Consider the following 26,898-nt stretch of genomic DNA (forward strand, 5'->3'; position numbering starts at 1 on the left):
ACATATGGGGCGGTATCTCGGTCATAACTTCACGAATTTTGTCTTTCAAATGTTCAAGAGTTTGCGGAGAGTTGGCATAGACACGATCTTTCGCATAACCCCACAAAAAAAAAGGTTAGCTGGTTCAAGCATGATCTGGACGGCCAATTGGCATCACCAAAACGCGAAATTATGCGTCCCTCAAATTTCGTTCGCAATATGGCCATGTTCGGTCGTGTTGTGTGGCACGTGACGCCGTCCTGCTGAAACCACATGTCATCCGTATCCATATCTTCAATTTGTGGCAAAAAAATCGGTTAACAATCGGTTACCGTTTCGCCGTCCTCATTTTCAAAGAAATACGGCCCGATGACTCCACCAGACCATAATGCGCACCAAACAGTGACTTTTGGCGGATGCAATGGCCTCTCAACAATCACGTGTGGATTTTCTGAGCCTCATATACGGAAATTTTGGGTGTTCACATAGCTAGCTCGAAATGTGCCTCATCGCTGAATAAAATTTGATGCGAAAATTCAGCATTTTGCTGCTGTTGTTCGTTCACCCAATAGACGTATGCCCGACGCATTCCATGGTCTCCACGCTCTAATTGTACCAGTTGGACTATATATGGATGTAGGTGCAAGTCCAAATGCAAAATTCGCCACAATGATGTGTTTGACAAGCCCAATTGGTGAGCAAGCCGTGGAATCAAAACATTCGGGTCATCCTCCACACTGGCAGCAACAGCAGCAATATTTTCTTCCAAACGCACATTACGATGATGCACAGGTTTCACAATATACGCTACGGATCCAGTTTGTTCGAATTTACGCACTACATTAGCGATTGTGTGCTCTGTAGGCCGTCCATGACGACCAAAATCCGTCCGTAATGCTCGAAAAACATTTGCCGGTTTTTCATCATTTTTATAGTATAATTTAACAAAATTAACACGTTGTGCGATGCTAAAACGATCCATATTGTAAAATGGCAGACATTCAACTAACGATATGACGCTTTGGTTGACAGCTATGTCAAACGGTTGTCAGCGCAGGGCTGTATACTTTCGGAAGCCCGAAATGGAAAACCCTGTACTTGGTTGAGATTTCTATGCCGAAAAACACGCCTTAAATGTATTCTGAAGTGGCAAGCTCCAGTATACGCGTGATCACAGTGTAAGCAGTGTTTTTATTTTAAATATCCTTGTTTTATATATAAAGGATAGCTGACCCGGCAAACGTTGTTCTGCCATATAAATTATTCCTAAAGAATATGTTGGATGTTAAATAAAACATAACTAATGTATTAAGAAAGTGTGTTTGAATATTTTAACGATCTATAAGATTAATCGAATGTGATCGATAAAAGCATTTATGAATGCCGCATATTAGCTGACTGAAGTGACCTCCAATTCGGAGAATGTTTGTAATTGCAAAAAAGTGCGGGTTTCGATTAATGTTCGATTTTTCTAACAGTCATTTCCCGAAAAGTGGAAGTTGGGAAAAACATAATTCTTGAACATTGGGTTCAAATTATGTCTTACTGGTGGAAAATATGCCCTTGTCATTTTCATGATGGACGGCTAAATTTATAGTTACTGGTTCCTGTTCATGAATTGGGAAACCAACGTTACGCCATGCAACTTCAATTTTCACGATTCGATCGAAATCGATTTTTGCATTCTTAAATCCGTTCGACTCATATTCATTAGTTCTATGCAAATGTGGCATATAACTATTGTGGCCTTGTTGCAACAAAACGTCAAAGTGATTCATTCGTATTCGTGGATCAATTTTGAATTGTTGAAATTTGAATGAAAATTAACACTCGATGATGTTTAAATACATAGAAGACAGCACTGATCCTAACTTAAGTTTTTTTCTATAAATTTCTTCGTTTTTAGTGCAAGGAAATTTAGGTGCAACGTTTTTTTTTTATTTAAGTCATTTATTTTTACAGGCTCAGTGCAACGTTATCCATAATAGAAATTCATCATCAGACACAATTTTCGTTCAAAATTTTTCTCCACTTGCAGAGAATTTGTTACTTTTGTACATAGAACACATATTTGATATGTAGAGCTAATTTTTGTTTTAAAAGCGTGTTTTCCACCCGAATATACATTACCATTTTTGCTACACATAAATGGAACACGGAGCTCGATGTTGTCAATGCACAACATTTGCACAACTCGATTGGACTTGTCGAACGGATTGTAAAATACAAAATTGCAATTCGTTAGGGTAATTTTAACTCGATCGGTTTCCAGAGTACGTGTGAGTAGTTGATCAGTTGACAGATCTGAAATTTCTGAGGAAATTACACTATCGATTTCTTAGGGGCGTATTCTGTGGATACCCAAACTAAAAATGTGTGTTTGAGGTAATCCTCACTTCTTCCAATCAACCGAATACATCCAGCTATAGGTGAGACCGAATCCGAACAGACTGTATACACGCGCTGTTATGTGATGACAGTAGCGTGATTGTGATTTTATAATTCGACTAAGTGTGATTTGAAGTATTTCAATAATTCAATGTGCCTCCAGCTCGCCGACGATGCGCCTGGCTTTAGATTGATTGAGGTTACTTGCGCATGATGCGGACGTAATGCCATCTGTCATTTAACAACGTTGATAAAATCGTTCTGTTTGAAAAACGAACACGGTTGAATTACTTGGATATTGTTCATATAAAAATACTGAAATAGCTTTTATTACCCCAATCGGTATCTAATATATAGCAATCGGTATCCTAGCAGTATCGTATCTAGTTTACATCCTATTCTCATGTCTACCAAGTTTTTTGTGCATAATTTCATCAAAATCGGTCGAGCCGTTTTGGAGGAGTTCAGTAACAAACACCGTGACACGAGATTTTTATATATATATAGATAAAAAATAGGGTGACCAAAATTATCGATAAAATAAAAAATATAACTTTCTTATCTTTATAGATAGATATAAACATAGTTCGATCATGTTGTAGCCCTAGTTATTTGAGACAACTTTGTAGAACAAAGTTTTTTCTATTTCTATTACCATGAAAAAAACTAACTTTTATATTTCAAATTCTACATGCAAACTGTTTTCAAAACTATGTTCTTTTTTGTATTTTAATACATTAAAATTTAAATTATGCGTTTTAGGGTGAAAAAACATCAATAACTTGGAGTAAAGTTGTTCTAAGACAATTTTGATGTTGAATTCTAAATACAAAAGTTAGAGCAAAAAAATCTGTTAATGAGGATTTTATGTCTGGAGACTTCACTTTTAAGTACGACAATGCAGCCATCCATGTCAGTAAGAGAAGTACGCAGTGGTTTTCGGAGCGAGACATCGGGGTCTTGCACTGGCCAGCACGTATTCCAGACCTGAATCCAATTGAGAACCTTTGGGGAATTCTTGCACGACGTGTGTACAGCGCTGGAAGGCAGTTCGGAACAGTTTGGGAATTAGAAGCTGCTGTGAGAGAACCCTGGAGGTCCATCGCTGCGGCCACGCTTGAAAATCTCGTAAATCCATGCCGAACAGAATTTTCGAAACTAAATATTCGCAAGAACGGAAAGCAAACTAAATATTGACTGTTGTTTTTCCTTAAAATGAAAACTAATTCATTGTTTTCATTAATGAAAACTAAAGTGTGTTCAACGAAATTCCTCTTATTTTTATTTCTTATTTAGCCAAGAAAGAACATACAATTGGAAGTAATACTGTAACAAACTATGATTTGGAGGGACCAATATTTGCAATTGTTGTGGATCAATGATTGTTTGTTGACTCACTAATGTACTAAAATAAGGCACAGCGTTTCACCGGATTTTTCACGCTGTATATATCGTGGATACAAAAATAATATTTTTTTGAAATAGCTGTGTTTTGGGAAAATTCCATAATTAGAACCGCCATGGCTTCTTGGCCTTGTACACCCACGAGTTCTGTTGAGAGTGTCTCTCCCATTCTGTACCGAGGAGTAAATAAGAAAACCAAAACCAAACCATCACGGATGTGGTTTACTGGGTTCGTGCCGAAAATCGAATTCCCAAACTCAACTGACCCCCCCCCCATTTGGTTCTCTGTAAGTCCTCTTCCAATAACTTGGTTGACTTCGATGTTGGTGGGGTGGTAATGATGGTGATGGCAACAGAAGCAGGCAACCATTCAGTCACTCATTAAGTCGTGTGCAAACAGTATAATGGACGATGCAGACGATGAACACAACACAAAAAAAAATAAATAACAACGACAACGACGACGACGAGGCAACGATGTAAAAATCTGGGCCATGGTCAACTGATTGATGTAAATTAAGCATGATTTGTTCGCACAACAGAAATGAGAAAAGTAAAAAGAAAACGAATACTTCTCGATGGTTGCTACACGACGTTCGAGGGGTTCGGCCTGGGGGGAGGTTGTTTCGGGGACAAAAAGGATATGATTTGGGTGCAAGAAAGGGAACAATAATGAAGAAAAATGGGTTATTATTGTTGTTCGCTTTGCATGAAGGGGATGAGGTGTGAACTTAGAGTGCGCATCTTGGAATTGCTTGTATTCGAAGCAAGGTTCAGTGTTACTGATTTTATTGAAAGGAGCAGCGGAGAGTTCTGAAATTTACTGGGGATCGATTCATTGTTCCAATTTCACGGTTTAGTGAATTATGTGACTTTTTTAGGGGGGCACATGCTTCCAGATTGTGAAAATTCACTATTTGCTATGCAGTATTGATCGACAGAAACAAATAGTGAACAACAAAAACTTTTGTTCAATTTGTTACGTGTTCCACCGAATGCTCGAACTCACAGCCCAAGAGCAAGAGCATGGGTCTCAGAGTGGTGCGAAGATTTAGCAATCGTCGTCCCGTGTTGATTCAGAGTTTCGAATTACCATAAGGTGCCCCTACATGCGGATCACACGGCACGGTGATAATTTGTATGCACTTGCGCTTTGTGAAGACAACGCACTCTGAATGCATTAGTTCCGAGTCTTGGGCTAGCGGCTCATGTGGCCATTCGCTTGAGAGGCATTCACAAGAGGGCAAATCCGTGCGTGTGTGTGGCGTGCGTTCTTTGCACTAACGCCGTCATGGCAATCGGCATGGAAATCGGGCCAATTAGACAGGTTGATCTACATCGGATTCACATCGGAACATTCGCGGCGCCAAGGGTCCAGTGAACTATGTTGGTGTTGTTTTTTTATGGTGGAAATGGTGAGAAATATGTTCCGGTATGTAGATATAGATGTAGGTACCATTTGTTCAAAACCCTGGGAAAACACAACATTCTTGCCGATTGCAGATATCTGGGAGACTAATTGTTACGCGATTAAACCTATTTAAATACAAACGCGTTAGACGCCTCAAATCGAAGAAATTAGTTTGTAAAGTAGAAAATATATTACAAAATTGTTCAAATGTTCCGAGCCACCGTTTTAAAAAATAATTGGGCCAAAATGCGTACGTCGTGTTAAAAGATTACTTTCGTGTTTCATGCAAATCGGAGCCAGTCGAATTTGGCCGATCTGTCATTGGGCATGGAAATGCTCGGAAACTAATGGAATAAATTATTCCCATTGTGGTAGAACAAAACAGTCCAACAAATTGATAGTTATCATAAATCGATTAAATAAGTCTGTACTTTTCACAGAGCCCCAGTTGCAATTGTGCACATTAACAAAACACGAGACAGGCGGATCTTTTCGCTCAGCATTATGTAATTGAATCGATTCGAGGGCATTTAACCTGGTTCTCTTTTTAATCCGGTTTATTACATGCGGTGCTAAAAAATGCAAACGCGTCCATCGCTCCCAGAAGAAGGTGCGAGAAGGCGATGGGAAGCGAGAGCAAAATCGGTTGACCTACTTTTTTTATGGGTGGCAAATCCTTGCGTGTGACGCCCATACCCTTATGCATATATGTGGAGTGTAGTACACTTCGAAAAGGATGGGGTTAGCCTGAATACTAGTTACGATGTTAAGTTACTATGATTTAAGCATACGACGATTCTCTTGATACGAGTCGTAAACCTTTGCATTGGCATAAAAAATCTTGAAAAACCCATCAATGGATCCAGGATAAATGACACTCATAAATGCGTGCGTATTCCGATGATGAGGCACATTCCGAGACGTGTCTGAAATACTTCCTCCGGGCAGCATCAATTCCAATTGTGGATGCATATGAGCGAGCAGACCGTGGCACGCAAGATATTGGCGCGACCTTGACATGTTTGTCTGGTGCAAGATTTATGTGTGCTGCACTTATATATGTATGTGCATGGAGAAAGAAAGCAGACATGAGATGAAATATGCACGCACGCGGCACGGCGGCACTGAGGTTTTATTTTGCCTTATTCATTCATAAATCAAACCAGCTACCCTATGTTATATTGCAGACATTTTTTTACAGGGACCGAGAACGCGATGCAGCGCGATGTATCAAGGTTAATCTTTGCTATTATTAACTCATTGGTTTTGGGAAGAAAAAAAATCAAATGGTGAAGATAATTTTTTAAATCAAATGAAAAAAATATGAAAGAATATGTCCATTTTCGACATACTTTTTACAGTATTTCTGAATTTCATGTTCTAATACCAGATATGTAAATATGAAACCGGATTTTGTCAACATATGGTATTAACTGTCAATGTAATCTTCATCATAATTCATTTTTGGCAACTCTGTCTTGTTTTACATCTAGCAATAGATTTGAACTCAAAACAAAACAAGTTTTACTCTGCAGCATATGTATAGATGAAACGCCTTGAACATGACGTCTTCTATGACTGGAAAGTACGAGCTATTTTCTGCTACCATTAAAAAAACTACATGCTGAACATGCTCTTGGAAAATCGCTGCGATTCGAATGACTCAAAAAATGAAAAAATTTTTTTTTTTGAAGTCACAAAAAAAGAGCGTGGAAATACTCCGAAAAATTTGAAGAACAGCGAAATTGACTCAAGAAGCCGTGCGTTTTATGGTCATAGTTCTAATCAAGAAAGAAAGTCACTATCCAAGACCAATTGTCATTAACTTAGCAATTCTACGAAAAACCGATCAACCGAAAAAATAAATTGCTCAGATTTTATTTAAATCTTGAATAGAGCGTTTTATCGGTTTCCAAACTTTTATTTTTGACAGCTGACAGCATACGTGATTCACGATATATTTTAAAATGAAATAAAATAAGTAAAAAAACTTATTAAGTTAAGCGGTCTCTTTGTGATTAAACATAATAATAATAATAATACAGATAATGTACTAAAAGCTAGAAAATAATTAGGCAAGTAGCAGTTAGCAGTTATCATACCCCTTCCTTCATTAATCAAGGACATTGGTGAGACTAAAATAAAAGCGCGGGGCATATGATAAAAACCATTAAATGCGGATAATGGAAATCCAACGTGCTCCACGATACTAGTCAAGCCTTTTCTTTTGATACTCATATTGCTGAGTATATATATATATATATATATATATATATATATATATATATATATATATATATATATATATATATATATATATATATATATATATATATATATATATATATATATATATATATATATATATATATATATATATATATATATATATATTGCGCCATATGTGGTGGCAGCCATTTTGGATTTGCATTTTTTATAAATAAATGTGATCTACTCATCAAGCCCTTTTATTTGATACCCATATTGACGGGATTCTGAAAAAATATGTAATCTGCCATTTTGTAGCGGCCACCATTTTGTGTTTGCATTTTTCTCAAAGAAATGTGTTCTACTAGTCAAGCCTTTTCATTTGACTCCCATATTGATATGATTTTGAATAAAAATATATATGGCGCCATTTTGTGGTGGCGGCCATTTTAGATTTGCATTTTTTTTTTGTGGTGGCGACCATTTTGGATTTGAATTTTTCATAAACAACTGTATTCTACTAGTCCTTTCAATTCATAACCATATTGATGGAGTTTTGGAAAAAATCATGGTGATGAGGGTTTGAGAAAATATATAATTCGCCATTTTGTAGCGGCCGCCATCTTGGATTTGCAAGATCATGAAATACGCACTTTTATGCAAGTAACTATAAAACTGCGTATTCCAGATAGAGGTTTGTCCCAAATTTCAGATCAATCGGTCAACAGGAACAAAGTTCAGTTTGTGTTGCCATTTCATCATGCAAAGACTTTCACAACTCGAGCAGCTTTCACAAAAATTGAATTGCATTATCAACCTTTGTGCTCTGTGAAAAGAATGTGTTTGGCGACGAAGCACAATTTTGGTGAAATTGATACGTCAACAGATAACATAGTTCTATTTGGTGCGATGAGCTACCCCAGACAATTCAAAACTGCTAATGACATTCACTGTTCGGAACGAAAAGGACGAAAAAGAGATAAATAAGAGATGAATAAAGAAAAAAAAATATTAAAAAAAAAGGATACAGAAATTATATTTTTACAATAGAAAAACACAAAAAAGAAAACTTTTATGAAGAAAGAATGGAAAAAGGAAATAAAGAAGTAAGAGAAAAAAAGAAGACAATAAAGAAAACGATGCAAGAAAGGAAGAGGCAAATAAGGGGGAAATATAAGAAAAAAATGTTTAAAAAACAAGAAATTCTGGAAAGAAAAAAGTTGAAAAAGAAAAATTCGTGAAAATTTCGTCGAAATAGGACGAGACCACCTAGAAAGTAGCAGATATTTTGACTAGCACGGCAATAAGCGAGGCTCTGGTCACCATCATTAAAAAATCAGTGGAACAAGTTCTACAAAAAATAAACCAGTAGGCTAAAATATTCTGCATTCATCCTTTTGGCCCTTATCGAAATATTTTAGACTATTTTTTTTATTTCGCCGAGTTGCCAATCGGTATCATACTCCTATATTTTTTCAAATATTGGAGCCACTTAATGTCTTAATATTTAGGTAATGTCGAGGTGAAACATAGAACTCAATATTTTCTTTAACTATACGAAGGCATTCCAGAAAGTATCAGACGTTTTTACCTACGCGGTAGTGGGCGTGACGCATCTAGCTGTGGTAGCGTGTCTCTCTCACTTTTCTCACCGTGTCTAGTTTGAATGTGCGCTGCAATTGAAAATTCCACCGTTCGCGAAGTACGTTCAGTGCCTAGACCGTAGTTGTGAACGTGAAAAAATACGGGTCTGAAAATTTCGATAAAGACCATAAGGATTGAATGTACACTATTTGTGCATATTGGTGTATTTTTTTAGAACTGTTTTGCTTTGAATTCCTAAAAAGAAGAAGAACACGTGGTATAAAAGTAGGTAGTAAAAGATAAAAATAGACTATAATGTAGAGAAATAAAGAGGATAAAGAAGAAGAAGTTCTTTCATTTTTAACTTGACTCGACTTTTTGATTAGAAAAATCTTTTTCTAACGCTCTTAGACATCAAGTATTATTAAAGTTAAATTTAAAAAAACGTTCAGGTTGGTAATAACATGAATAGACGAATAAGATGAATAAGAACAGGAAAATAATGGATAAAGAAGAAAAGATTGAAAAATAAGATGAAAACAAAAAAAGAATGAAGAAAAAGAGTTCGAGAAGAATCCAATAAATCGTCGCTAAGATTCGTAAACTTCATTACATTTCATATTTTCCGTGATCGTCGACAGTTTCTCTAATTCGTTGCAAAACTATTGTCAATTCGATACTTCATGTTCATTTCCATCGATAGTTGGGTTGAATTGTATTGAACTGCATACATTCCACTCTAAACCAATATCCTTATAATCTGCAGTCAATTCTAATATTGTTCAACATTTTAACTTAAAGTGAAATACTATATAAAAGTTTTTACAAATGTTCGAAAACGATTGAAAAAGTTGAAAAAATACAGAGTAAAAGAAGATGAAGAAGACGACGAAATCGTAGAAGATAAAAAGGAAGAAGAAAAAGAAGCATAACTGAAAGTGTTAGTCGCGCATATAGTTCCTACACTGAGCTTCGGAGGAGCGTTAGTCACTGGGACAGTTTCAAAGAAAGAAAATAAATACAAATACAGTCATACCTCGATATAAGGCAACCTCGATATAAAGCGACCTCGATATAACGTAACTTTTCAAGATGTACAAATAAACAATACAGAAATAGTTTTTGGAATATAAATTATTTCGAATAAATGTTTGTAGTAAGTTTTTCAACAAATAAGTACCGTAAAATGGGGTAGCTTCGGTAGTTTTCATTTTGGATCTCTTTTTTTTTAATAAAAAAGAACTTGTGGAGAAGCGATGTACGGATTGTTTTGTACATTACTTTTGAGAATTTTTCCACGACAATTTCCCTCATGAAACACGCATGCCTTCAACCTGATATTCTTGGGCGGACTTTCCACCTAATATTATTATGAAATTATGAACTTTTAGCATAATTTTGAACATGTTTCAAGACCAAATTCAGAGGAATTTCCATTCGGATATAAAGTAAGTCAAACATAGAAACTATAAAATAAACATTGATACTAGAGATGAAACGGTTGTCAGGCCTATCCGGTCAATATTTGCTATGCGTATGTTGAAAAAGAAACCACAATTTCCCTTAACATAAATAACGGACGGCGCCAGTGGTTGTGTGGTTAGAGTAACAGCTTCACAACCCGATCGGCCTGGGTTCCCAGCTGGCGTCGTCGAGATTTTCTGAGGCGAAAAATCTCTGGTTACGCCTTCCTTCGGAAGGAAAGTAAAGGAAGTTGGCCCAGCTCAAGAGTTGTTGAGTCTGATAGGTAGGAACAGGTGTAGTCGCCTCCCTGTTGTGGGTGATTGGCACCGAAGTGGTGGAAATAGGCCGACAAATATAAGCGAAGATAAAAAAACAGCATAAATCATAACAAAATAACTCATTAGCCAGCTAGCATAACATAGCAAGGGGGTCTTCGTAGCCACTTGGTTACGCGTTCGCTTACCAAGCGATCGATCATGAGTTCAAACTCAGGGCCCTCGATTGACCATCTTTGTGTTGTTATAGAATAACTACGTCCACGCAACCATCATCAGCGATGGAAATCGATCCACGGTCGAAATAAGATCGATTCATCCATACAACTGCTCTGCTCTGCAAGACACATCGGGCTGCTGTTCTATAAATAACTCAACAATGATCAATATCAACTGTCTCCGCTGTCCGGTCTGCTGAACAATGGATGAACAGAAAGAATACCCTTACGCCTAAATGGCTACTACTGTGTAATTTACCATAATGTAATGGAACAGAAAACTTAACGCCTTAATGGCTACTACTAACTACCGTGTAATTCACAATTTATAGAAACATAAACATATGTACATGTACACGATTAAACCCGGTTCTGTTACAGCTAAATACTAATGAGCCTAATAAATAAATAAATGAGATAAAAAAAAAATAACATAGCAAGACCATTTATCCATAATTAAAATTAAGGTTTGATTACTGAAATGCCAGATTTTTTTAAAAATTATATAAATATTTACTCATAATATTAATTTATGAACAGTACTCAAAATTACCCAGTGGTTTTTATTATGATGAATAAATAATCAATTTTCGGAAGTTGATGATGACAACCGATTGAGCTTTGCTTCGTAAGCCAGGCTAACTTCAGAGAACAGTTTTCGCTGTAATACTACTGCAAGGAGCTGAAAGATGAACTCTACCAATCCTTGCCCTCGATTGACTGGTTAAATATTAAAGACCACCAAATTCAGAATCGATCGCAAACGTGATTCACATTTCGTCGATTTGGTTAGCAACGGGATTTTTTTTATGAACGCAACTCTTATTTAAATTTGCCACTTTGTTGAAACAGTCCTAAAAGGTGGGTCGTGAGTTTCGTGTATATGATTTGATTCAGTTTCGTCTCTTTTGTTTCATTTACAGGTCTTGAAGATGACGATGAGCTGTTACTCTCAGAAGATTCGTCGTAAGATATTTGATGTACTCCAATAACATTTGCCAACAAGACTGTTTACGTTTCAAGAACTTCTAGATAGTTTGACTTAATCCTCGGGTCTAAAAAGGTTGCAATTAAGTAATTCTAATCTTCTTCTAAGTAGTTGAATCCTTATCAGAAAAAAACCCTGTTGAATATAACTTGTAGAAAACTTGAATCTCTTTTAAATATGAATATGATGAACTATGAATAAATTTCCGGAAATTTATCATTTTTATGTTAAAAAGTATTTATTTATTCTAAAATATAATCCATTATTCGCTTCATGCACAAATTCAGTGTCATCCAATTTCGTATTCTTACTATAAATAAAATCGCTAAAAAATAAAGCGCGGCCGTCGTGAACAGTCGTAAACGGTCGTAAATGGTCGTATTCTCGACGTAAACACAAACAGAGTGAGAGAGTGAGCAGCTGCGATGTGTTTTTTTTGTGTGAGAGAGTGTGCGCGTTTGCATGTGTTATGTGTGTGAGACCGTGCGGGTCTGCGTGTGTGCGTGTGTTCGTTTGCGTATGTTCGGTTGCGTGTGCATGTGCGTGTTTGTGTGTTCGTGTGCGTGTGCGTGTATGGGAGTGTGTGTTTTGGTTGATTGATGTATACAAAAACAGTGTGAGAGATGGAGCAGTCAGCAGATGCGATGTGTTTTTTGTGTGTGAGACTGTGCGCGTTCGCGTGTGTGCATGTGTTCGTTTGTGCGTGTATGTGATTGTGTGAACGTTTTTATTTTTTTTTAGAGTCGAGAATAGAGAGTAGAGAGTAGAAAGTTGAGAGTAGAGAGTAGAAAGCAGAGAGTGGAGGATAGAGAGAGTAGAGAGTAGAGAGAGTAGAGAGAGTAGAGAGTAGATAGAGTAGAGAGAGTACAGAGTAGACAGTAGAGATAGTAGAGAGTAAAGAGTAGAGAGAGTAGAGAGAGTTCAGAGTAGAGTAGAGTGAGAAGAGTAGAGAGTAGAGAGTAGAGTGAGTAGAGAGTAGAGTGAGTAGAGAGTAAAGAGTAGAGAGTAGAGAATGTAGAGAGTAGAGAGAGTAGGGAGAATAGAGAGTGGAGAGAGTACAGAGTAGAGAGTAGAAAGTAGAGAGAGTACAGAGTTGAGAGTAGAGAGAGTATAGATTAGACAATAGAGATAATAGAGAGTAGAGAGTAGAGAGTAGAGAGTAGAGAGTAGAGAGTAGAGAGTAAAGAGTAGAGAGAGTAAAGAGAGTAGAGAGAGTACAGAGTAGAGAAAGTAGAGAGTAGAGAGAGTAGGGAGAGTAGGTAGAGTAGAGAGAATAGAGAGTACAGAGTAGAGAGAATGGAGAGTAGAGAGAGTACAGAGTAGAGAGAGTACAATGTAGAGAGAGTACAGAGTAGAGAGTAGAGAGAGTAGAGTTGAATGTTAAAGTCAAATTGAAAGAGCAACAATTGATCGCAGAGAAAGAGTAGAAGTTTTAGACATAGAGACATTTGGAATAAAAAAGAAACATTGAATAAAAGAAAAGAAAAAAAGTTACGAGAGTCTGTTCGAGTGCAACAGCAAAGCTATTCCAATAACTTAACTTATTGGGCCGCTAGTCACAAATAAAAACCCGAATATCCGACTCCCAGATATCCAGATATCAGGCCTTGAAGCTATCCGGTACCCCGCCCCGACTATCCGTTTCATTACTAAATAATACCAATTTCACTTTTTCATTTTTTCAGACTTTTTCATCTACTTTTCCTTTTCCTCTATCATTTCTGTCTACGAAAATTTTCCTAAATGGGCATAAGAAAGGTTTACAAATACTGCTGGGTGATAGAAAATTAATTATGCGCATTTTTGAGTAATTATGAACAGTTTTGCATCAATGAAAAAAAATTATTTTTATGCTTCGGTATAACGTTACTCGATGTAACGTAACGAGAAAAAAAATAAAGTTGCCTTATATCGAGGTATAACTGTATTCTATATGCGGATATAGTGTTGATTCAGGGCTATTGACTAATGCTAACTGATTGAACATTTCAATCCTTGCTCCTTGATAATGTTACTGGAAATTAAGTAGAGAAAAAAGTACTTATGCAATGCTTTTATTTAATAACTTGTTTCTAATGCAATGATCTGAGAATTTATTGAAACAAGATGTCCTAAAAAATCCTTCAAGTCAAACCGTATCATATTTTTAAAGTTATTAAAACACGGAATTTACGAATCAGAATCATAATAGATTGATACGATTTCTTGGCTTTTTGAATAGGAACATGCGATTCTTCTACTCATAAAGGTTTTTCCCTATTCTCAAATTTAAATAATGGTTAGCGTTTTGTAACGAATCAAGAAAATTATACAGAACAAAGAAATTTCCGATACTTTTGTCAACTATAACATGTTCGCCCCCATTAAAAAAATGGAATTTTTTTATGTTTGTTGGAGTATCAAAAATTACACTATTATTTTAGAGTATACGAGTATAAGTTATAATTTTGCGCGCGAGTATAGGAGGGTTATGACCCTTCCGAAACCCTGGGGAGATATTGGTAGGCATCTCATTGTTCATCAAAACTGAATCATTCTTGTGTTTTATTGTTATACGAACTCAAAAATACTACAATAAATATTGTTTCAATCAATATGGAAATATTATTATCTATGTACTATTTAAATACTAGCTGACCCGTCCCACCCAGAATTTATTTTTTGTTATCACATTCACGTTTTTTTACTAAGCGCACGTTCATAGGTCCAATCGGAGAACTGTTCATTGATTGATTTTCTAATCGTCCCTTCAAAATTACCTTTTACAATAAAACTCCTAGTACTTCTACCACAACTCGTCATTATAATATCAGATTATTTTCAGACACAATTCTCGATCAAGATTTTTCAACCACTGGCAAATAAAATATTTCTCCGTTACATGGAATAAATGTTTGATACAAAAAATATGATAGAATATGATAGACAGCCCTAAATCGGACAATTCCTTTCTCGAGTTTTGCTCTTATCAACACATTCGGTGATCCATTTTTATTTATATAGATAGAAGAAGATATAGGAGTGCGATTTATCACATTAAAAAAAATTCAATTGTCATGTTTGGTTGGAATATGTTTGGTTGAAATATGTGTATTATTTTCACGGGACCCGCTCCATTTTAGAGGAGGGAAGGGTGTCATACCATCATAGAAACATCACTCATATTCAAAACCCCTACATGCCAAATTTGGCTCCATTTGATTGATTAGTTTTCGAGTTATGCAGAAATTTGTGTTTCATTTGTATGGTAGCCTCAGCAGTGTAGTGAGGATAGACAGCGCCCCTGGCAAACTAAGAAAATGGCGCCCCAAAAATACCACTTTTTGCCTACTCTATGGAATTCCTTTTAAAAGTCCTATTCAATTTGAACAAGGAAAGTGTCACCCATATCTAGGTGATGGAAAGACGAACGTGTTATTGCTTCAATAACTGTAAAACATAGCATGGCACGGAGGGGCGCCCAGGCATGCGTAGCGAAAAAACAAAAGAGTATTGGTGTAATATGATGTTGGGTGTTTCAATTTTTCGAAAATCAAAGAGAGCTTTGTAGGTTTCAGAAGCAACTACTCATGATGGATGTCGTTTTACTCAATTGAAAGATGGAATATAATTCGGGGATAGAAATTGCTATTGAAAATTCTTGGATTTTGGCGCCCCAAACGCTCAGCGTCCCCGGCAAATTCCGGGTTTGCCAGCCGCACACTACGCCGCTGGGTAGACTCCTCTTAGAGAGGAGAGAGGAGTGTCCAATTATATTTTCCGTTGTTTTCATTGTTTTGATCAATTAAATCTGGAAAATGCCGAAGGGAAAAGCCCTCACGGAGAGAGAAGAGAGACAAATCGATGCATTTCACCAAGAAAATGTTTATATCAGAGAAATTTCTCGTCGGATTTGACGATCCAATCAAGTAGTGCTCAATTATTTGGCGAATCCTCGAGGATACGGTAAGAAGAAGAAAGTTCCACGTAAATCGGAGCTCTCTGACCGGGATAAGCATGAAATAGCTAGAACAGGTTCGAATACCTCCAAATCGCACGTGCAAATAAAACAATATTTCTATAACTACTTAACTGCTCGGATGACAATTCATCAAATTTTGGTAAAAAACCCTCACATAAAGAGGGCTTAAAAGGTAAAAACTCCTCATCTCGGAAGACGTCTGTGTTTTGCCAAAACTCACATGAACCGACAGTGGGACATGGTATGTTGGAACAAAAAATGTTTCCTAAAGAATACATTTTGCTATTTACCATATCTGATAAATCATCATCAAGGCATCTAGGATGTTTTGTGTCATTTTTCGCATCACAAAGCAATTCAAAGACCCACATTGTATCAAAGCTGTTTATTTTGCTTTAGTGCGCTCTCATCATGAATATGCGTGCATAGTATGGTCTCCCTACTATCAAAATAGTGTTCAGCGAATTGAAGTGATCCAGCGGAAATTCGTCCATTTCGCCCTACGCAACTTGCCCTGGAGCGATCCTTCGAATTTACCCAGCTATGAGGAAATTGATCGGACTCGATTCGCTGAGCTTACGTAGAGATGTAGCGAAGGCAACTTTTATATCCGATCTTATTTCCTCGAAAATCGATTGTGCTGATCTTCTTCAGTCGATCGATTTTAATATACGCCCTCGTAACCTGCGTTCACATACATTTCTCTGCCTTCCTCACTCTCGCACAAACTACGGTTACAACGAACCCGTATCGAGTATGTCTCGTGTATTTAACCGCTGCTACTTATCTTATGACTTTCACTTATCTCGCGCAAATTTAAGAAAGGCATTGTTGGCCGCACTTTCCAGTTAGGCATAGTTTTAAGTAGATTAAGTATTTTAAGTTATTAATCTCTTCTACCGTTTTTGCGTAGATATTGTCACAAAATCACAATTGCGTAGATATTGTCACAAAAATCACATTCCAGCGAAACAATGCTTCTAAATATCCATACCAGCACGTAGCTAAGCAATGGATTAAGGAACAAAAACCTATTTTTTTAGACTGGCCGGCTCGCTATCCAGACTTGAATCCTGTTGAAAATCTTAGGGGGGGATCCTTGTACGCAGAATCTACACTGAGGGAAAACGGTACACCACGATTGAAGAACTCAAGGTCGCAATTTCGGAAAAATGGAAAAATATCTAGAAATCTGTTCAGCAGAATTTGGTAAATAGTATTCCAACACGAATTTTCAAGGTTGTTAGTCGAAATGGCAAGGTTACCAATTATTGACATGTAAATCAGCCGATCGTTTTTAATTTTTCATTGATAATACTTATGAATGTTGAAGTGGTCTTATAGAAACTGGAAGCTGAAATTATCATATTGAGGTACAATAAATAAACAAACAACTCTTTTGAACGGAATTGACGTTAAATGTATATTAACGTATTGTATTATCCTAAGCAGTCTGAAATGTATGAATGTATCTTGTTGAAATTCTAACTGTTTGTGTTGCAACGAAATAGAATCAGGGTGGTCTTATAGAAGTTGAACAGAGAGTTGGTCTATTTCATACCCGAGTCGATAACATATGAGGCCACGACTTCAAATCTCACCTACGTGACAATCTGTAGTCACGCAATTCGCCTGCAGGAATACCGTGACTTGAGTCATCTCATGTCACTCGCCGCGCGGAATCAAGGGGTGTATATGCTCGATTCCGCACTGTATTAATAACTTTGGAATGGCTCATAGTATTATCAAAAAGTAGCTTGCATCAGAACGCCTACTCAAATCCGACGTAAATATCATCGGAATCACCTGGTGCAGAGCTCTAATAAATCCGTATCCGTAACATGGGACAACCAAGTTTCACTTTCCTTCAAAACGGCAGCAGTAAAATGTCGAGTGTGTGTATGTGTGTAGCTCCCACTGTCAAACCGTTCGAGAATGAAAACAAGGTATGCCATAATTCGGAATAAACAGCAATAGCAATAAGAATAAACAGCGCGCGTTTTTGTTCGTGTTCTTCTCGCTGCTTGCAACATTGACTCCTGTACGAGCTTGTACGAGTAATTGCATCGAACGTGTGTGATTGTACATTTACTTCCACATTACATTATTATTTCCCCTATTCCCCCTCCCCACCTCGGTTAGTGGCCGGCCCCTCGATTCGCCACGGTGTGTTTATGCTAAGGCCGGTCGGTGCGCGAATTGCTCAGCTCTGACACACGCGGATGGCCGGTGGAAATGTGAAAAAAAACACGACGATTGATGGTGGCAGCAGCAGCAGCGTTCGGCTTAACTTGGCAAGTAGGTCAGCAATTGAAATTGAGAGTGGTCTGGGCAATATGCTTGTGTGTACACATTTATATGTATGTACTTTTCGTGTTCAGTTTAAAGTTTTGTTTCAGTAGTTATTCATTTTACTTCTTCTGTTCGCTCTCACACTTTTCGCGTGAGCCTTCGGTCCATTTATTTATTCATTCTCCTCGACGACTTCGACGATTCCGATTACCGAACCGTCTCTGGGAACAGTGTGTGGAAGGAACTTAATTTTGCTTATTGTTGTTGTTGTTGGCCGGCGTCAATTTGTAATTTCACGGCAATGAACACAGCGTGGAATTTGTTTGGTGTGGTCAACCTCCATAAAAAATGTGCGATTCCGCACAATCAAGATAAGCAAATGATCACAATTTAGGATCGGCATTTTGTCGGCACAATAAAACAGATGGTCGAGAGAGAATCAAGAGTCACTTACCTTCAAATCCTTAAAGAATATGGTATTCCGCGCCCAGTCCACCTGGGAGAACAGATTTTGGTCTAATACTTTGCACATCAGCTCGAAGAGATCCACCTCGCACTGATTGTAGGTTTGGTTCTGAAGCAGCGAGAACAGCGCCGTCTGCCACTCCCGGTCATCGATCGATTGTACGAAGTCGCGAATCATCGGTGATACCCTAGATATGATCGAATCACAGATAGGCGTTGGAGTAAATTTTGATTGTCCGATGGAGGTTGTTTTTGGGGATAGCGAATTATAAGACGATTTGCCGAATGTTTTGTTGGGATGGGAAGGCGAGTGGGAAAGAAAAAAAAGAAAGAGAAAAAAGAGGAAATGAGAGTAAGAAGAAAAAGAACATTAAAGGAGTCACGAGAGTTGTGCCTGCCGGTGGGGATGATGATGGTGGACAATGACAATTAGTGTAAAAAAGACTAGCCTTAACGTGTCCGCCGGGTTGCCCGAATCGGCCGTGCTCGTGGGGATCGTTCCACTGTCGAAGCTGAACGTTTTGGGACTTAGCGAATGTGGCGAAGCGGTCGTCGAATTGGCGCTCATCCATAGCTTGGACTCCGAGAGTTGATTCTGCAGCGTTTGTAGCGTCGAGTTGGATCCACCGGAACCGTTGTTGTTGCCTCCGCCTCCGCCACCACCGCCGCTACTTCCGTTACCTCCTACGCCACTACTCAACGATATCGTCGTCTGTGGGTTCACTTGACCTAACGCAATCGCGATCGGACTAGGTGAGCTATCGGGCGAGGACGTCAGCGAAGACACCTGTTTGGTGGGGGGAGAAAAAATAACAGGACAGGCGAATTCATTGGCCAAAACATAAATACATTTTGCGTTGATAAGTCACGTGTGTCGACGAATGTGTGCACCCCCGATGGAGAGGGCGACACAGTGAGAGGGAGGGAGTGAGAGTTACACCCGACGTCGACGTTGTAGTTGTCGATGTTGTGGACCATCGGTAAAACCCCGTTACGGTAGAACAGAAGAAAAACATAGTGAGAGAGAGCATTATTGGTAACTTTCCACAAAACCATCGCAAGTGTACCAATTGGACTCATATTAACATAAACAAACCTGCGGTATTTGGATTTCCTGCTTGATATGCATGCTGGAGTACGGCTGGTGGTAATCGATGCCCTGCAGCTGCGGTGACGCACCGTCCGAACCGAGCTGACCGATGCCGACGCCGCCACCTATCGACCCCCGCAGTGCCTGTATCGCTAGCTGCCGCTGCCGCATGATTTGAAGCTTCCGCGCCCGATCGCGTTTGTACATGGGGCCGAATTTGTTCCTTCCTCCACGCATCCGATCGGCTCGCACGGCTGCAGGGGGAGATAAGAGAGGGGAGAAAACGAGGTATTAAGGATCAGTTTGACATAAACAAATGAGTACAAAAAATGAGTGATTCAGCTGCTGTTTGTGTTTCGCCAATGCGTTTCAGAAATAACAATGCAATTGCATAATTTGGATCACGAGACTGGCTTGCGATTGTTGTCATAAAAGTGTACAGTAAGGGTATATCCAACATTGGGATAAGTCTGTTTGAATACATGCTCCCATTTTTTTTTCTAAAAAAATCAATCAAGAACTTACTAAATCAACAAATTTTGTATTTGTTCCACTTTGCACCAAGTCTCACGCTAAGTTGATTAGCTGTTACTTGATCCATATTGAGATATGAACACATGAGTATTACCCTAGCAATGAAACATATGAAACGACTGGAAAGGGTGCCAAAACATGAACCACTACTAATAATGCTACACTACAATAACGATTATAGTTGGTTTGAAGGTTTAGAAGTGTTTTTGGTTTTTTTTGGTGACTTGGTGATTGAATTCATGCTTCCGGGTTAAATGAGGCGCCAAACTGCAGTGAATGCTCTGAAGAGAATCCGGATGAGACTAATGTATTTTCCATAGGTAAGAGCTATTTTCTTCGATTAAAAGCTTAAGGTAAAACTTGTTAAAATCAACAAATCAACCGATTCATTTCCCGGCTAGGCCACTCACGCATAAGACACATTATCATTTGAAAAAATCGAAGAAATGAAAATAAAACGATATATTCAAATTAACTACCCTTGATGTAGTCATGCGTCTCTATGACTATGTTCTCAACATTACTCACTCGTCTACTTTTGCAAAGTAGACACAACTACAAAAACAGAAAGTGACGAACCAGCCAAATGAGTTGAAAGTCACTATAATACAGAATAAAAAAATACTTTTGCAAAAGTCTTCGCTCCAGAAAATCATGACTTGGAAAATTTCTTTGTTAGTAGAGACGTGATATTACACTGAGTTGTTAAAGAAGAAATGGATTATGTTAAGAAAAACTAATCTTAAAAATTTTCCTAACAAAAATAAATAAGAATAAAAATTAACTTTATAAGGTTTGAATCCAGGACACGACCTCTTCAAACTTTAAAGTTCGTAGCTTCACCCTTGATAAAAGCCAGTTAGAATGAGTGTTGTCACATATTCATCTGTACCGGAAAGGCTAACCATCTTTTTCATCTGTACTTTTGCCTTCGAAAATCTGTACCATTAAAATATTTATTGCATCTGTAAAATAGAAATCGCAAATGACATCTGTCGTACACTTGCCCGTTACAATAAGTTGTAAAATAGACGAAGCCTAAGTTGCGATATTTTCTTTCTCCACAATGTCCGTAACGCAAGGAACTGCATTTACATTTCGAGTGAGCAATTTACATGCGACTTGATTGGCTCGGCGTTACCTTTGCTCGTTCTCGACGGAACGAGTATTTTTTTTATCCCATTTATTTATTTATTAGGCTCATTAGCATTTTAGCTGTAACAGAGCCGGGTTTTAATCGTGTACATGTACATATGTTTATGTTTTTATAAACTGTAAATTACAGAGTAGTTAGTAGTAGCCATTTAGGCGTTAAGTTTTCTGTTCCATTACATTATGGTAAATTACACAGTAGTAGCCATTTCGGCGTAAGGGTATTCTTTCTGTTCTTCCATTGTTCAGCAGACCGGGCAGCGGAAACAGTCGATATTGATCATTGTTGGGTTATTTATAGAACAGCAGCCCGATGTTTCTTGCAGAGCAGAGCAGTTGTATGGATGAATCGATCTAATTTCGACCGTGGATCGATCTCCATCGCTGATGATGTTTGCGTGGACGTAGTTATTCTATAACAACACAAAGATGGCCAATTGAGGGCCCTGAGTTTGAACTCACGACCGATCGCTTAGTAAGCGAACGCGTAACCAAGTGGCTACGAAGACCCCCCGACGGCACGAGTAAGAATACATCAAATGCACAAAATGTGTATGAGGAATTAGAAGCTCTCCTATCAGAGCTATAATAACAAAATTAAAAAAATATATATTTTTCTATATTGTAATACATTTTTAGAATGCGTTCAAAGTGATTGGTGCAAAAATCTGACAAATGCAAGGAAAGAAAAGAGCTATTGAGGTTTTCAATTCGCATCCCAATATGGTCCCGAAAGGCGTATCCCTACGTCAAAACATTGCATCTCTTACATCCATAAATAGTATTTTAAGCGGTGTTGGTCTTACGAGATCATGTATTTTGATTTGTGAATATCGAATATAGTCAACCATCATTCAGAATTTGAAACATTTTAAAATAACAATTTTTTGACAAGAGAAATGCTAAAAATTATGAGTAGTGGCTAAGACACGACCGAATTGTTGACGTAGGACTACGACTTTATTGTATTCAATTCGTTTGTTTATCGCTTCAAATATTATTTTAAAACGTGTCAAAATTTTAGAAAAATAACTGTTATGTGTCGTGCACAAATTACGTAACCCGAGTAGGGGGGAGGGGGTCGGGGTTGTGTTACTTAATGTGTAAAAGGGAGGAGGGGGGTAACTTCGTTATCTTCGATCGTTACGTAACAAAAATTATATTCCAAAATAAATTCACGCGCCCCTATATGCTTGAGCAGCGATTGAGCGATTCTGGAACCGAATGAGGTGTGTTTTCTGAGCCAAGATGATAAAGCACATGTTGTTATGGGCTTAACAGCGGCCGGTAAGCAAGCACCGATCAATAAATCTCGAATATCGCGTTAATTTACCAGTTCATGATTTTGTCGTAGCGGACGCATTTCTTCTTTGGCTCGATTTTAAAAGGGTGAACGAACTGCCTGAATTCAAGATTATTCGGTAGAAAGTAATAATCAAGCCAGTAATTATCATTAATGTGGGTGGAGAACCAGACGAGAACTCTCGTTTCAAAAAGGTCTTAGATATATTCGATTTGTCATTTCACTCAATTGAATATTGATGCAACATTCGTTGCTACTGCTCCATGCTCCAAGACGCAGTGCTTTTTTTGAAAGTCGAATGGCTCCTCTTTCCCGGAAGTTAACAGGTTCAATACTTGCAAATAGTGACGTGGTTTGAGAACACCAATCTCAACAGATGTGAGTAATAATTTTCCGCTGCTGTTTGCTCGAAATTCTATGAAATTGTCGAAAGTTCTTTCGAAGTCACTACTTGCATATAAGTAATTTCCGTAAAAAACATTTGATTCTAACATAACGTTGTTATTTTAATTACTTTTTTTTTCTGTATTATAGTGACTTTCAACGCTTTTGGCTGGTTCGTCACTTTTACCTCTCATTTTGGAAGAATGTCGGGAGTGAGAATTGAACTCGTGATCTTGAGCGTGAGAAGCTTGGATGTTACCACTACGTTAGATCGCCTCCACATTCCAATTACTTAAAAAAAGTTCAAGTATGATGCAAATTTTTCAAACGATTTTTTGTACAGATTGTGTTAGCGTTACGTAACTTAAGAGAGAGGGGGGTTTGTCTTGCGTTACCTTTTGGTACATTGGGGGAGGTGGTCAAAAATCCGCATTTTTAGCGTTCCGTAATTTGTGTACAACGCCTCACGAACATTATTTTTATTATACAAAACTTGAAATATCTCGAGAATGGTTAGTCCTAGGTTAAAATGTAGGATATACTTTTCATGTAAAACCGCATGCAGTTTCCTTTCTTCATATTACTTTTCTCAAATGGCTATGCTTACGATACTGAAATTTCATAAATTTCGAAAATTTCATATCCCCATTTTGGCCACTGTATATCAAATTTTGTTAAACGAAAAGTATCTTATAATAAAAGTATTTTTTAAAATATCGAAGGAGAGCTTGAGCTGCCTCGTTTCCTTATCCACGTTAAATAGGGAATTCGTCCCCGTTACATTAACCTCAGAGTAAAGAAAAACGAAAAATAATTTACAATAAAAATTACGCTTTTTTGTGTGAGGTATTTATACCCAAGATTTTTTCCACGTCTCAATATTTCTAGCCTACTTGTGACATTACGCTTTTTTCTGTGCCGTTATTTCTGTTGCTCTTATTTTCTTTGCGACTTTTAGACTTTTCGAGTTTTCGAGTGGTCACGTTAATGGATAACATAGAATTTCCTATGTTGCTGTTAAAAATAATGTGAAATATGTGAGAATTATATCAAATCAATACAACATTAATTTTCGAATTAAAATTCCAATTATCCAGTCAATAAATTCCAGCAAGTAATGCTTGTAACCGGACAAATTGGATGCAAACTCCAGTGCAAGCTAATATGAAATACGTTTTATCTTACATTTGTCCACCTACCTATAAGTTATATTTTTTATTATTTGCAATTAAACCACAAAATGCAATTGTGGTTTTATTTTTGCTGAAATTATTTTGTTCTTCAGGAACATCTCGATGAGGATTCGGCAAAAAAAACCCGACTGAGCTTGTCACATCTTCTTCGACTTGAATAAATTGAATCTATGGAGATCAGTAGTTCTATGAAAGAATAAAAGATATAAAAAAAATGTATTTTGGAAGAATTTTTAGAACAAAATATTACGGTTGGGGAAAAAGTTATCCATTATTTTCTCGGTAGCTGGTTTTAGTGATCAATATCTCGCGTAATAACGATCATACAGTTTCAAGTTTAGGCTCGTTGTGAAGGAGACATTTCACTCTAAAAAATCTTCTGCTGTTTTTTGTTTGTCCCATTCAGTTGTGAGTTACAAGGTGGTAACAATGGAGTTCAACAAAGAGAAAATTGGATACATTTTACACTTTTTCTTTTACAAAGACAAAAATGCAAGCCAGGCCACTGAAATTTTGAAAACCTTATATTATATGGTATCTAAAATGTATGCTTTCAGTTGAAAGCTCTAAATATTTTTAGTTTGGGGTGTCCAACCCAAAAAGACTCCGGCTATTTCATTTTTTTTCGGAAAGTTTAGACTTTTTACATTAAAAATCAAAATTGCAGAAGCACTTAAATTTTTTTTTTAGATATATTTTTTTAAATGTGTTATGTTTAAAAAAAACATGCGTCTCCATAACGGAAGTCCCGATTTATTGAATCAATGGAAACGTGCTGAAGCTGTCCGAATAGATTAAATTTTAAATTTCTCCAAATCTGCTATATGGATTAGCTTTGCATGTTGAATGAAAATTCAGTGCCTTTTACGAATTGAGAGGATCTTGCTCTTAGTTTGTTGCGACAGCCAATGTTAGACTTCAGTAAACCGTAACTTCTTCTCTGATTGAGACGCAGTCTCCGACTAAGTTGGCTTTATTATATTTACCCGAATGCCATTCAGTCGAAACACATTTACCCGAATGTAATAAATATCCGAATACCGTTCACCCGTAAGTGACATTTACCCTAATGTAACGTTACCCCAATGAAAAATAAGAAAAAAACATGAGATTATAATTTTTGCCAATTCTCCCGATAATAAAAGAGGTTACTTCAATAAAACATAAAAGTGTAACTTTACGTCATACGTATTGAAAATTGTAATAACAAAATTTGAAAATAATCCGCAACAACCTAACGGTTTCATTCAAGGGAGTATTATTCCTGTCTTGAAACATAAAGAAGTCGATTTTTTTCTTCGTATTGTTGAAGTTCAAGAATTTGCTCTTGGTGGGAATTTTTAGAAATTACCACACAAAATCCACACTCGACAAAACAATTTTTGATAAGCTGTAGCTTCGTGCAAAATCAATGCATGAAAATCAGACGTACATCATTTTAATCTTAAGCTTTCAAATTTAGGGACATTTTACGAAGAATTTTTTATCTTGGTGTTTGTTGGACAAAAATATCAAGAAGAAATAAAAAATCGATTTCTTTTTGTTTTTTTTCAACGATTTTGTGGACTAACACATTTTTTCGCAAACTACGTTAATATTTGAAAAAAAATTGAAAAAAGTGCCAAATAACAGGAGTTTGGAGTTTTACAAAAACTACTGTATTTCTACAAATCTTGCAGTAAGCTTTAATGTTACTCGACAATTTTTTTAGCCGAATCTTTTCCCTTAACCCATTCATTAACCATTAACATTTCATGTTGATATGGCTGATCAATCAAAGTATGAATTTTCTTATAATTTCCAACAATTTTGAAAAATATTTTTTTAGTTTCGCTACGTTTTGTATTGACCCACATGTTTTCGAATGTTTCGTAACGTAACTCCTAAACATATGTCTTTACCATAACGATGTATTTGGAAAAGTTGTTGGAAATTATAAGCGAATTCATAAAATCTCATGAACATGATGGTATAACAAGACAAACATATTTAAAGGGCCTATTTACTATTAAAAAGACAATAAATTACAAATATTTTCTTAAATATCTCGAGAATGGCTACATTTAGAAAGAGATTGATAATAACCTTTTTTGTTTTGAATCACATCAGGATTCATAATTTGTGGCTAAAAATGATTGCTAACATACAAAAGTTTCGAAAATTCCTAAAAATTCGATGTTCCACAAATTTCGTCAAAAATAGTTTTACCTTCTTGGGCCTTTTTTTAAAATTTTCTACATAACTTAATTTTTATATGAAAAAATTAAAAAAATATAACAAAAATACATATTTTTTGATATCGCGAATTAAAATTTCATTTTGTAAATAAAAAAAAGAGTACTAATTTTTATTCTCAGTTTATATTTCTTTCAAATTAAGCCAACAACTCTCTATAACTCTTTCTAACACACTATTTCGGTACGACTCATATTTTTTGAGATATAAATTATCAAAGATTTCTCTTACTAAAATCGATACGCCCTTTTCAAAAGTTACGCTTGAGTCAAAAAATTCCCAATTGCTGTGAAAAACTCATATTTCTTCCAACCCAAGCGGAATACACACTTTCATTGGAATCAAAAATACAAGTTTTTAAAATCTGCAT

The 26,898-nt window shown here is 36.9% G+C and overlaps 1 protein-coding gene across 7 annotated transcripts in view; it reads right to left on the minus strand.

Annotated features, from left to right (window-relative positions):
• The window catches only part of LOC129771504 (nuclear hormone receptor FTZ-F1-like), a 443,987-nt gene that overhangs the window by 15,463 nt on the left and 401,626 nt on the right, over positions 1–26,898 (minus strand). For all 7 annotated transcript variants that reach the window (XM_055775226.1, XM_055775224.1, XM_055775225.1 and 4 more), the window contains 3 exons: positions 19,734–19,981; positions 19,087–19,424; positions 18,627–18,825 (listed from right to left, as the gene is read on the minus strand). In XM_055775226.1, the coding sequence (XP_055631201.1) occupies positions 18,627–18,825; positions 19,087–19,424; positions 19,734–19,981 (785 nt within the window). The remainder of the gene's footprint in view (positions 1–18,626; positions 18,826–19,086; positions 19,425–19,733; positions 19,982–26,898) is intronic.

This window comes from Toxorhynchites rutilus, chromosome 2, assembly GCF_029784135.1.
Source record: "Toxorhynchites rutilus septentrionalis strain SRP chromosome 2, ASM2978413v1, whole genome shotgun sequence".
NCBI classification, from domain to species: Eukaryota; Metazoa; Arthropoda; class Insecta; order Diptera; family Culicidae; genus Toxorhynchites; species Toxorhynchites rutilus.